Below are 12,552 nucleotides of genomic sequence, written 5' to 3'. Positions count from 1 at the left end.
TGGACCTTGAGTCACTGACCTACCCTGGGCCAACAACTTCAGTCTTTGATATCACACCAACCGTAGCTATTTGCTGTTCAGTGGCTCCCCCTGCAGTCCTGAGAGGAATTGCAGATTCCCAGAAGCCAGAGAATTGTGCAAAAGGACATAATGTGCTGGAGTAACTTAGTGGGTCAGGCAACATCACTGGAGAACATGGATATGTGACGTTTCGGGTCTGAAATGTCAGGCAACATGTTCTCCAGGGATGGTGTCTGACCTGCTGTTCCTGCAGCATTTTTTGTTCTTTTGTGTAAACCAGCTTCTGCAGTTCCCTCTTTCTACATAGAGTAGTACAACAGGGAAACAGGCCCTTCAGCCCACCATGTCGATGCCAACTTTATTGTCCATTTGCTAACATCAGGTTGGTATCCTTCCATGCCCTTCCTATTTAAGTGCCTGCTAAAATATCTCTTAAATATAGTGTTTGCAGCACCTTCCCTGCCCCAGCCTTTGGTCTTCACCATATCTTTCCATTTTTCTTTCTATTTGTCTCCACCCTGTGCTCTCCCTCCATTTTCTCACTTCCTAACCCCTTCCCTCTCCAGTTCTACCGCCTATGAATTGCCTTTTAAACTCCTTGCTCTCATCGTAAACCCAAGCCTTGTTACTTGTGATACCCCCACCATGGGAAGCGAGACTCCCTGACTATCTACCCTTTCCGTGCCTTAGAGTTTTATAAACCAATCAGGATTTACAAACCTATTGTGCTGCTGCTGCAAGTAAGAATTTAATTGTTCCATTTTGGGACATATGACAATAAAACACTTTCTCTCTTTCTCTCCCTCTCTGTTTGTCTCTCTTTCTCTCTCTGTCACTATCACTCTTTGTCACTCCCTCTCTCTGCTTCGGTGTCTCTGTCTCTATCTTTCACTGTCTCTCTCTCTCTCTCTCTCTCTCTCTCTCTCTCTCTGTCTCTGTCTCTCACTGTCTCTGTCTCTCAATGTCTCTCTCTGTCTCTCTCTCTCCATCTCTTTCTCTCTGTGTCCCTCTCTGTGTGTCTCTGTGTCTCCCTCTCTCTGTGTCCCTCTCTCTGTCCCTCACTCTGTCTCTGTCTCTCTCTGTCCCTCTCTCTCTCTGTCTCTGTCTTTTGTCCCTCTCTCTGTGTGTCTCTCTCTTTGTCTCTCTCTCTGTCTCTTTGTGTCTCTGTCCAGTCTCTGTACATGTCTATGTCTCTATCTCTGCCTCTTCCCTTGTCTCTTCCTCTGCCTCTGCCTTGATATGGACTCTCTCTGTCTCTCTATCTCTGTATGTGTCTGTCCCTCTCTCTCAATTCAATTCAATTTAAAAACTTTATGGCATGATAAAAAAACATTGTTATATTGCCCAAGTATAAAACATGACATGCATCTCTCTATTTCTGTCTCTCTCCTCAACTTCCTTCACTCCAGGGAAAACAATACTTACCCATCCAATCTCTCCCTGTAACCAACGTTCTCCAATCCAGGAACCTGGTGAATCTCCTCTGCGCTGTCTCCAGCACAATCACATCCTTCCTATGTCCTTCCGGTGACCGGAACTGCACACATAATCCAAGCACGGCCTCACCAGTGTTGTGTAAAGTTGCATTGTAATGTTCCAACTCCTTCACTCTATGCCCTGACCTACGAAGGCAAGCACGCCATGTGTCGCCTTCACCACCCTAACTCCGTCAGGGATGTATGGAGTGCTGGCCAGGCAGAGTGGGCTGTTCCCCAGTGAGGACCATACCATCTTGGGCAGGCAAGAGGAAAAGGCCCCCCTTCCTGTCACCCTAGCCTCCCCCTCTAGGGGGCATTGTCGTGCTCATGTTCTCATTTATAGCGGTTACTCTATGTTCTCTGCAAGTGGACGTTTCCTTATAGAGTCCTACAGTCTCCAGCGTAGATACAGACCCTTAAGCCCAACTTGACCACACCGGCCAACATGTCCCATCTACACTAGTCCCACTGCCTGCATTTGGCCCATATCCCTCTAAACCTGTCCGATCCATGTATCTGTCTAAATGTTTTGTAATGTTTATTAATTTTTATTTGGGGGCCTGTAGTACACCCCCATCAAGGTGATCATCCCATATCTACACACCCATAAATGTAACTGAGGGAGATTAGACAATGTTTACATCCTGATGGTAATCCCATGTTTAAATGTATTGTCAATTATAAAAAATATTCTCGGTGCAAGTTTTAGTTGTGGAAAATTGTGGGAACGCAATAACTCTTGCCTTGCTCTTCATGCCCCATCCTTACTTCTTCATCTTATCTTTCCCTCTTCCTTTCTAGTTCTGAGCTTTCCCTTGGACTTCTCGCCACCTCATCCCTTCCCACTGACCGGTTCTATCATCCACTCACTCCTTCTCGCCCCACCCTTCCAACCTCAACTCTGGCCATCATTATGTGACTCCACTACTCATCCTCATTCCCCTCCCCTCTCTTTCACCATCTCCTCCACCACTACGTTTCTCCCATCCCTGTCCTTCCCTCCACCTCTCTCTGCCCATCTCACCTCCATCCTTCCCTTCTCCTCTCATTCCTTAACTTCAAGCATTTTCCATCCCTGATCTTCGCACTCACCCAAATCCTAATTCTCCCTTTTCCTCATCCCTCCTTGCTTCATCCCTTCATGTGCTCCCTCCCTCCTCTCCTACCCTGCTATCTCCTTCCCTCTTGGCCTCTCCTCTCTCACTCAATCTCCTCTTAACTCGCATTACCATCCCTCGCTTTTGCTTCCATTCTTGCTGTCTAAACTTATCCCTTCTGATCCCTGCCCTTCCTGTCTCTCATTCTCCTCCTTCCGACCTCCCTAACCTCCCTCCTGTCCCTGCCCCTCCTCTCCTCATGTCTGCCCCCTCCCCTCCAGTGCCCCCTCTCAGTGCTCCAGTACCTCACACTGTGAATGTCTCCTTAGGGCAAGAAGGGTGAGAGTGGGGAACCTGGTGTGCCGGGACCAACGGGAATCCGTGGCGATTTCGGCGAGAGGGTAAGTTCGATCACTCTACCTCATCCTTGGCAGCGGTGAATGAAGTCAGTGGTGGGACAGGGGTGGTGAGACACCTCGACTTTCAGTTGCTGCTGCGACACGGCGACGCAACAGGTAGAGCCGCAGCCTCACAGCGCCAGAGACCCTGGTTCGATCCTGATCTCGAACGCTGCCTGCGCGGAGTTTGCACACTCTCCCTGTGACCACACAGTTTCCTCCAGGTGCTTCGGTTTCCCCCCCACCCCAAAGACATGCGGGTTTGTAGGTTAACTGGCCCTCTGTATATTGCCCCAAATGTGCACAGTGGATAAGAAAGTGGGATAACAGAGAAATAGTGTTAAAGGGTGATCGATGGTTGGCTTGGATTGATGGGCCAAATGGCCTGTGTACATGATGTATCTACAAACTATACTAAACTAAATTCTGCCCGGCATGAGTGGAGAGTTGAAGGAACAAAGGCTGGGACAAGTCTTTGATTATGTTGGTTGCTGTACCGAGGCAGCGTGGTGTAGATGGAGTCGATGGTGGGGTGTCTGGACTGTGTGATGGACTGGGCTCCATTTCTAACTCTGTAATTTCCTTTGGTCTTAAAGTTACTTCATAGTTGAAGTAGCTAGAGCTGTTCCCACACCAACCTGTGATAGGTTTGCCAATGAGATGTGGCTAGGTAATTGGGCAAATGGTCCTATAACGCCTATACACAGTAACTGCAGCAAACCCTTCTTCCCTGAGATGTTAAGATTTAGCTAAAGTAACGCACATCTTTAAACTTACATAGTTTAAGAAAATATTTTTAGTTTAGAGATACAGCAGTGAAACAGGCCCTTTGGCCCACCGAGATTCCACTGACCAACGAATACCCAGTACACTAGTTCTGTCCTACACACCAGGGACAATTTACAGAAGCCAATTAACCTACAAAAGTACACGTATTTGGAATGTGGGAGAAAACCAGAACACACATAGAAAACCCAACAGGTCACAGGGAAAACTTGGAAACTCCATATAGAAAGTACAAACTGCACACAGTTGACTGTTATGTGTAGAATAGGGAGAAGTGGTAGACAAATGCATGCCAAGAGAAAGCTCACTTGCCGTCACCTTGGACTAGGATCCAGATCAGTGCCAATGGCTTTGAGTTTTCTGGATCAAGCTACTCTAGAAGGAGTCCTCGGAATGTAGTTGAAAGGTGTAAGACTCACTGTTGGGTTGTACTGGTGTTTTTGCTGTATTACTAAATGTATTAGTCTTCATTTTACATAGTTGAAGTGAATGAATGCCCTAGATAGAGCAGTGGGATCGCACACAGTCACACAGCTGGTAGAGCCACTGCTTCACAGAGCTAGACACTCGGATTCGATCCAGACCTCTTGTGTTGTCTGTGTGGAGCTTACACGTTCTCTCTGACTGTGTGGGTTTCCTCTGGTTGCTCCGGTTTCCACCTACATCCCAAAAACCTGCAGGTTTGCAGGTTAATTGGCCTCTGTAAATTGCCCCTAGTGTATAGGAAGTAGATGAATAGGATCGATGGTCGGTGTGGATTCTGTGGGCCGAATGGCCTATTTCCATATTGTATCTCTAAACTAAACTGAACTAAACTAATTAGATGCCTCCATGATTTTTTTCACTACCAGTAAATCATTTGTTTCTTTTTCCTCCCCAGGGTCCTGTTGGACCATATGGTCCCAAAGGTAATCAGGTAAGGAGAGGATCTAAGCTACTTCAGCCACTGACTTCTTGTTGCTATCTCTGGTTGAACAACTCTCTGGAAGTATCAATATGGTTTCGCTGGACCTGTCTCTCATATAATCCATCCCCCACCTGCCCACCTTATCACAGCCTTTAGAAAATTGTCTCCTACCCATGGATGCTCTGGGACAACCTGGATGTGTTGTCTATCTGAAAAAAAGACACAAAGTGGTGGAGTAACTCAATGGGTCAGGCAGTATCTCTGGAAGACACGGATAGGCTTACCCATGAGTTACTCCAGCACTCTGTAATTTTTTTTGTAAATCATCATCTTCAGTTCTTTATGTCTACTGTTGTCTCTCAGTTCTTGTTCCCTGTCTAGAACTGTTCCTGTTGTAATACATTGTCGATCTCCAGAAAGGTCTTGTAGCTGAAGGGCCCCAAAATCCAGACAGCAGTTGTCCTCCCTTTCAAGGAAGGCCATCTAAGTGTTTGAAGGGTGATGTTGATCAAGGGTTCACAGGGACAGAATAAAAGGCGTACCTTTAAAAAGGAGACGAAATGGGATTGAGAGGGAGATATAGATCAGCAGGCATGAATAAATGGCGAAGTAGACTTGATTGGGCTGAATGGCCTAATGCTGCTCCTACTGCTCCTATGATATATAGTCTTTTAACACGAACTGAGAATCAATTCACTCACTTCAACCTACTGGTTCATTCTGAATTCCCATTCGAGTTACCAAAAACAATTTATTTTCCAACCTGTAGTCTACCTTTAACTGAAAATAATCAGTCATGATCCAATTAAATTGTAGAGCGGGCCTGTCAAGTGGCTCGGTCCTGTGGAGGGCAAATATTGGCTAATTTGTATTGTTTACTGTCACATTCTTTCATGAAAACTCTGTCCCAAGTTTAATGCAGGTTCTGTAAATTGTGCAGGTATTTGAAATCTGAAATAATAGCAAAACATTTCTGTAAATCCCCAGAAAGAGGATAGAGAGCAAGAGTCTACCTCTCTGGTCTCTAGAAATAGAAATGGTGCAAGATGTAACTCTGGATAAAAGCTAGCAGATAAATCAACCAAGACACAACACTAACCAAACCAACCCAACCCAACAAGACACAAGCTAATCTGTCGGCATTTTTCAAATAACTTTTGACCTGCTGGAGATTTCCACCATTCTCAGCCCGACTTCCAACTGTTCTGACTTCTCACTTGATTGCTAACAATCTGCCGTGTTGTTCACTTGCTGTTTTACAGGGACTTGCGGGGTCTGATGGACTACCAGGAGAGAAGGGAGACATGGTAAGTTGCATTACACAGATACAGAGCATGATACTGCTCACATCTAAAGACCCCTATGTATGACACACCCATCAGGCATTAATAACGTGTCCGGTGGGGGCAATCTTAAAGTCTTAAGAGTCATTGAGCTACACAGCACACAAACAGGCCCTTCAACCCATCGTGTCCATGCCGACCAAGTTGGCAAATTGGACTAGTCCCATTTGCCTGCATTTGGCTGATACCTGTTTAAACCCTTCCTATCCATGTATTTGTCCAAATGCCTTTCGGAGTTATATTGCTTCCATAGCTTCCTCTGGCAACTTGTTCCAGAAATGATCTACCCTCTGAATGGAAAAAGTTGCCTTTGAGCTCTCTCTTAAATCTCTCCCCTCTCACCTTAAACCTGTGCACTCTAGTTTGAGAATCCTCTAGCTTCGGAAAAAGACTTACAGATCTTTTAATAAAATAATTTGCTTGTGCATGTGATCATGATTCAAATTGTGATCTGACAAATAATTTCTGCAACCTATCTTAGTCTAATTAGAATGATTTGGAACAGCACATTTTGGTCCATATGGTTGTGATATGACAATGATTTCTGGTTGTGATTTGATAATAAGATGACGTTTGCATTATGATAATAAGGGTTGCTTGTGTTATGGTAGCAAAGCACTGGTTATGATATGATAATGATGTGTTAATTGGAAATTGGCTGTATAATAATAATTACTAATTAAGGTAAGGGTGGCACATTGGCGCAGTGCCAGAGACCCTGGTTCAATCCTGACTGGATGTGTTGTCTGTGTGGAGTTTGTCATCTGTGACTCCCTGTGACCACGTGGGTTTTCTTTTGGTGCTCTGGTTTCCTCCCACACTCCAATGACATGCAGATTTGTAGGCTAATTGGCATTGGTAAAATTGTAACTTGTCCCTAGTGTGTAGGATAGAAGGTGTACAGGGTGATTGCCGGTTGGCCGAAGGCCTGTTTCCAGGCTGCATCTCTAAAAACCAAACAAAAAAACCCTAAAAATAATAAAATGCTGATTAGAATATAACAATGCCATTGCACTGCAGATATAATATAATTAGCTGCTGTTGAACAGTGGTTATGACATTTTACTGATAGAATGATAATTAATGCTGGTTTTGATAGTATTTTAGCCACAGTGTACAGGAATATTGCTTGCATTGTATTGCTGCAGATTCTGATGATGGGATGCTGGTGTAACAGGAGAATGAGATGCTGGGTGCTTTATGCTGTGAGTCAAGGTGGTGGGCAGTAGGTACCAGCTGGGAACACAACACAACTGAGGGACCTTGATCCAAGTACTGGGTGTGACAGATGCAGAGTGTTAGAACATTGTACCCTCATCTGGAAAGTGTCGTGCACACCAGCATTTGCACTGGTCAGGTGTTTAGGGACATTCATGGGTATTGCATTCATGTCCTCCCATTTCAAAAGGCCATTGTGGGAAAGATCTGAGTGGAAGCCCCATGAGTGGGATACATAGAACAGTACAACAGAAGAATAGGCCCTTCGGCCCACAATGTCTGTGCTGAACACAATGCCAAGGCCAACTCTTATCTGCCTGCCCATAATCCATGTTCCACAATTTCCTGCATATCCATGTGCCTATCCAAAAGTCTCGACACCACTACCGTATCTGCCTCAACCACCACCCCTGGCAGTGGGTTCCAGGCACTCACCACCCTCTGTGTAAAAAAAAACTTGCCCCGCACATCTCCTTTAAATTTTGTCCCTCTCACCTTAAAGTTCTGTTCTCTAGTCCTTTGACATTTCCATCCTGGGGAAAAAGGTTCTGATTGTCTACCCTATCTATGCCTCTCATAATTTTATAAACTTCTATCAGGTCTCCACTCAACCTTCGGTGAAAACGATCCGTTTGTCCAACCTCTCCTTGTCCAATGCTCCTTAATCCACGTATACTTAGAGATAGCGTTGCGCAATGAATGAGTTGAAGTTAAAATTTCATATCAATGACCCTCCATAGAGTCAGAGTCTGACAAGCCATTGGTCTTAAACAATAGCTGACGTAAGATATTGTTCTAAGTGATTCTTATCTACTGTGTTTGTCTTCCTTGTAGGGTCAACCAGGACATCAGGGACCGAAGGGAGAGGTAAGGTCACTAGAGATATGCCAATACTGTCCACTGGGAAGCATTCAGGTGGATTGCTCAACTCACTATACATCATGTTTTCAATGTTACTCTTCCCCTTAAACATAAACAAGGTCTACTGGTAAATAAAGAAAGTGCTGTTGGAACTCAGCAGGTCTGGCAGCATCTGTGGAGGGAAATGGACAGGTGATGTCTCAGGTTGAGCTCTTCATTAAGACTGAAAGGTTAGTGTGGAGGTAGCCAGTGTAAAGAAGAGGGGGAGGGGTGGGCAAGACCTGGCAAGTGATGGGTGGATGGAGGTGAGGAGAGGCTGATGGGCAGGTGGGGTCTTGGAGAGGAAGATATGGTGACACCGACAGAGGCTGTGAGGCAATGTGGATACAACAAAGAGCTGCAGATTACAGTGCATTCAGAAAGTATTCAGACTCCTTCACTATTTCCACATTTTGTTACATTACAGCCTTATTCTAAAATAGATTAAATTCATTTTTTTAATCATCAATCTATACGCAATACCCCATAATAAAAAAGTGAAAACAGGTGTTTGGAAATTTTTGCAAAGTAATTAAAAATAAATAACTGAAATATTACATTTACAAAAGTATTCAGACCCTTTACTCAGTACTTTGCTGAGGCACCTTTGGCAGCAATTACTGCCTTAAGTCTTCTTGGGTTTGACGCTACAAGCTTGGCACATCTGTATTTGGGTAATTTCTCCCATTCTTCTCTGCAATCCTCTCAAGCTCTGTTAGGTTGGATGGGGAGCGTCGATGCACAGCTATTTTCAGGTCCCCAGCGATATCCGATCGGGTTCAAGTCCGGGCTCTGGCTGGGCCACTCAAGGACATTCACAGACTTGTCACAAAACCATTCCTGCTTGTCTTGGCTGTGTGCTTAGGGTCGTTGTCCTGTTGAAAGGTGAACCTCTGCCCCAGTCTGAGGTCCTGAATGCTCTGGAGCAGGTTTTCATCAAGGATCTCTCTGTACTTTGCTCCATTCATCTTTCCCTCGATCTTAACTAGTCTCCCAGTTCCTGCTGCTGAAAAACATCTCCACAGCATGATGCTGCCACCACCATGCTTCACCATAGGTATGGTATTGGCCAGGTGATGAGCAGTGCCTGGTTTCCTCCAAACGTGACACTTGGAATTCAGGCCAAAGAGTTCAATCTTGGTTTCATCAGACCAGAGAATCTTGTTTAGGTGCCTTTTGGCAAACTCCAAGCGGGCTGTCATGTGCCTTTTACTGAGGAGTGGCTTCCGTCTGGCTACTCAACATAAAGGCTTGATTGGTGGAGTGCTGCAGATATAGTTGTCCTTCTGGAAGGTTCTCCCATCTCCACAGAGGAACTCTGGAACTCTGTCAGAATGACCATCGGGTTCTTGGTCACCTCACTGACCAAGGCCCTTCTCCCCCGATTGCTCAGTTTGGCCGGGCGGCCAGCTCTATGAAGAGTCCTGGTGGTTTCAAAGTTCTTCCATTTAAGAATGACAGAGGCCACTGTGCTCTTCGGGACCTGCAATGCTGCAGAAATTATTTTATACCCTTCCCCAGATCTGTGTCTCGCCACAATCCTGTCTCAGAGGTCTACGGCCAATTCCTTCATCTTCATGGCTTGGTTTTGGCTTTGACACGCACTGTCAATTGCGGGACCTTATATAGACAGGTATGTGCCTTTCCAAATCATGTACAATCAATTTAATTTACCACTGGTGGACTCCAATCAAGTTGTAGAAACATCTCGAGGATAATCAATGGAAACAGGATGTACCAAAGCTCAATTTTGAGTGTCATAGCAAAGGGTTTGAATACTGATGTAAATGTGATATTTCAGTTATTTATTTTTAATTATTTTGCAAACAGATGCTGGTTTATGCCAAAGATAGACACAAAGTTCTAGAATAACTCAGTGGGTCAGGCAGCATGTCTGCAGAAAAACAGGTAGGTGATGTTTCGGGTCGGGACCTTTCTTTGGACATTTTCTACAGAGATGCTGCATGACCTGCTGAGTTACTCCAGACTCTTGAACACGACAAGCACCAGTTTAATTATGAACAATAATCTGTCTTGGTTGCACAAGAGACTTTGGTCTTTTTTGCTCTAATACTGTTTTTTTTTTAACTTATTGAATTTTTTTTTTCTCTATTGCAGTATATACTTATGAGTACTGTGTTTATAGATCAGTTAAGCTGCTCCCCAAGTAAGAATATTATTGTTCAGTTTTCATTACATATGTCAGTTGAGCGCTCTTGAATGTTCTTCCCAATGCTCTGTAGCCCGGACCTCGTGGCGTAGTGGGTCCCAAAGGCAACAGTGGGCCAGCCGGCATGACTGGAGCAGATGGAATTCCAGGCACACACGGGCCAATTGGTGCAGCCGGAGAGCCCGGTATTCCTGGAGTAACCGGAAGAAAAGGTCCTCCGGTAAGTAATCAAGAGAGGGGGAGTGAGGGGGGGGGGGGGGGGGTGTTATCATTTGATAAGCAGAATATAAGCCCACCTGTGTTGCACAGAGGCTTTTCTGATAAAGTCCCCTCAGGGGCAACATGGTGGGGCAGCTGGTAGAGCCGCTGCCTCACAGCGCCAGAGACCCGGGTTCGACCCTGACCTCAGGCGGTCTGTGTAGTATTTGCACGCTCCCCCTGTGACCGCATTGGATTTTCCCCGGGTGCTCCAGTTTTCTCCCACATCACAAAGATGTGCGGGTTTGTAAGTTAATTGGCTTCTGTAAATTTCCCCTAATGTGTAAGTATGAGAAAGCGTGATAACATGGAACTAGTGTGAATGGGTGATCGATGGTAGGTGTGGGCTCAGTGGGCCAAAGGGCCAGTTTCAATGCTGTATCTTTCAATCAATCAAATCAGTCATCAGTCCACCTCCATTGTCAAGATTAAATCCCATAATAGAGAAAGAGGCCTTTCACCCTATTTTTCTGTGATAGCCCAAGCTAGCCCCCCCATCTCCTTCTCTATATCTTTAGATCTTCAAGCTTCCCCTTTCTCCTCACCTCTGAAATTCTCATATTTATTTTTAAATTGTTCTTCAGCAGGAGAAGTAGGCCATTCGGCCCGTCAAGTTTACTCCGCCATTCAATCATCGCTGATCAATCTTTCCCTCTCAACCCCATTCTCCTACCTTCCCCCATAACCCTTGACACCCTTACTAATCAAGAACCTATCAATCTCCACTTTAAACATATCCAATGACTTGGCCACCACAGCCATATGTGGCAATTAATTCCACAGATTTGCCACCCTCTGAGTACAGAAATCTCCTTTCTAAAGCTACATCCTTTTATTCTGGTTCTCGACTCTCTCACTTGTGGAAACATCCTCTCCACGCTCACGCTATTCAGGCTTTTCACTATTCGGTAAGTTTCAATGAGGTACCCCCTCATCCTTTAGTCAGCCAATTGACCTGCAAACTTGTACACCTTCGGAGTTTGGGAGGAAACCGCAGCACCCAGAGAAAACCCACACGGCCACAGGGAGAACGTACAAACTCCAAAGCAACAGCTCTGCCGCTGGATATGTTTAAAGTGGAAATTGATAGTTTGTGTAGTCAGAATCAAACCCGAGTCTATTGCACTGTAAAGCAGCGGCTCTACCGCTGTGCCTCCCTTTACTGATGACCGTTGGTTATTTTACACTTTTCTCAATGACCTACAGGGGAAGCAAGCAAGTGAGCAGCGGATCCGGGAACTCTGCCAAGGTCTAATCAACGGTGAGTCTAACCATGCATGTCTCACATAACGTCAGAATGTCCAATCTGTGCACAGCAAGTACCCAAGCACAGTGTTAATAACCAATCTGGTTCAGTGATACTGAATGTAGGATATACAGTGCCCTCCATAATGTGTGGGACCCATCATTTATTTATTTGCCTCTGTACTTCACAATTTGAGATTTGTAATAGAAATAAATCACATGTGGTTAAAGTGCACATTGTCAGATTTTAATAAAGGCCATTTTTATCCATTTTGGTTTGACCATGAAGAAATTACAGCAGTGTTTATACATAGTCCCCCCATTTCAGGGCACCATAATGTTTGGGATACAGTAATGTCATGTAAATGAAAGTAATCATGTTTAGTATTTTGTTGCATATCCTTTGCATGCAATGACCGCTTGAAATCTGCGATTCATGGACATCACCTGTTGCTGGGTGTCTTCTCTGGTGATGCTCTGCCAGGCCGGTATTGCAGCTATCTTTAGCTTATGCTTGTTTTGGGGGCTAGTACCCTTCAGTTTTCTCTTCTGCATATAAAATACATGCTCTATTGGGTTCAGATCAGTTGATTGACTTGGCCACTCAAGAATTTACCATTTTTTAGCTTTGAAAAACTCCTTTGTTGCTTTAGCAGTATGTTTGGGATCATTGTCTTGCTGTGGAATGAACCACCAGCCATTTGTTTGAATTTGAGCAGATAGGATGTGTC

General features: G+C 44.9%; 1 protein-coding gene across 1 annotated transcript in view; it reads left to right on the top strand.

Annotated features, from left to right (window-relative positions):
• The window catches only part of col9a3 (collagen, type IX, alpha 3), a 76,137-nt gene that overhangs the window by 51,622 nt on the left and 11,963 nt on the right, over window positions 1-12,552 (top strand). Inside the window, exons 24-29 of the mRNA XM_055652326.1 lie at window positions 2,926-2,997; window positions 4,661-4,696; window positions 5,950-5,994; window positions 8,083-8,115; window positions 10,392-10,538; window positions 11,783-11,837. Coding sequence (XP_055508301.1) covers window positions 2,926-2,997; window positions 4,661-4,696; window positions 5,950-5,994; window positions 8,083-8,115; window positions 10,392-10,538; window positions 11,783-11,837 — 388 coding nt within the window. The remainder of the gene's footprint in view (window positions 1-2,925; window positions 2,998-4,660; window positions 4,697-5,949; window positions 5,995-8,082; window positions 8,116-10,391; window positions 10,539-11,782; window positions 11,838-12,552) is intronic.

Source organism: Leucoraja erinacea, chromosome 21 (genome assembly GCF_028641065.1).
Source record: "Leucoraja erinacea ecotype New England chromosome 21, Leri_hhj_1, whole genome shotgun sequence".
Lineage (NCBI taxonomy): Eukaryota > Metazoa > Chordata > Chondrichthyes > Rajiformes > Rajidae > Leucoraja > Leucoraja erinaceus.
Note: the sequence above shows the minus strand (reverse complement) of the source record. Positions and strands in the feature narration are given on the sequence as shown.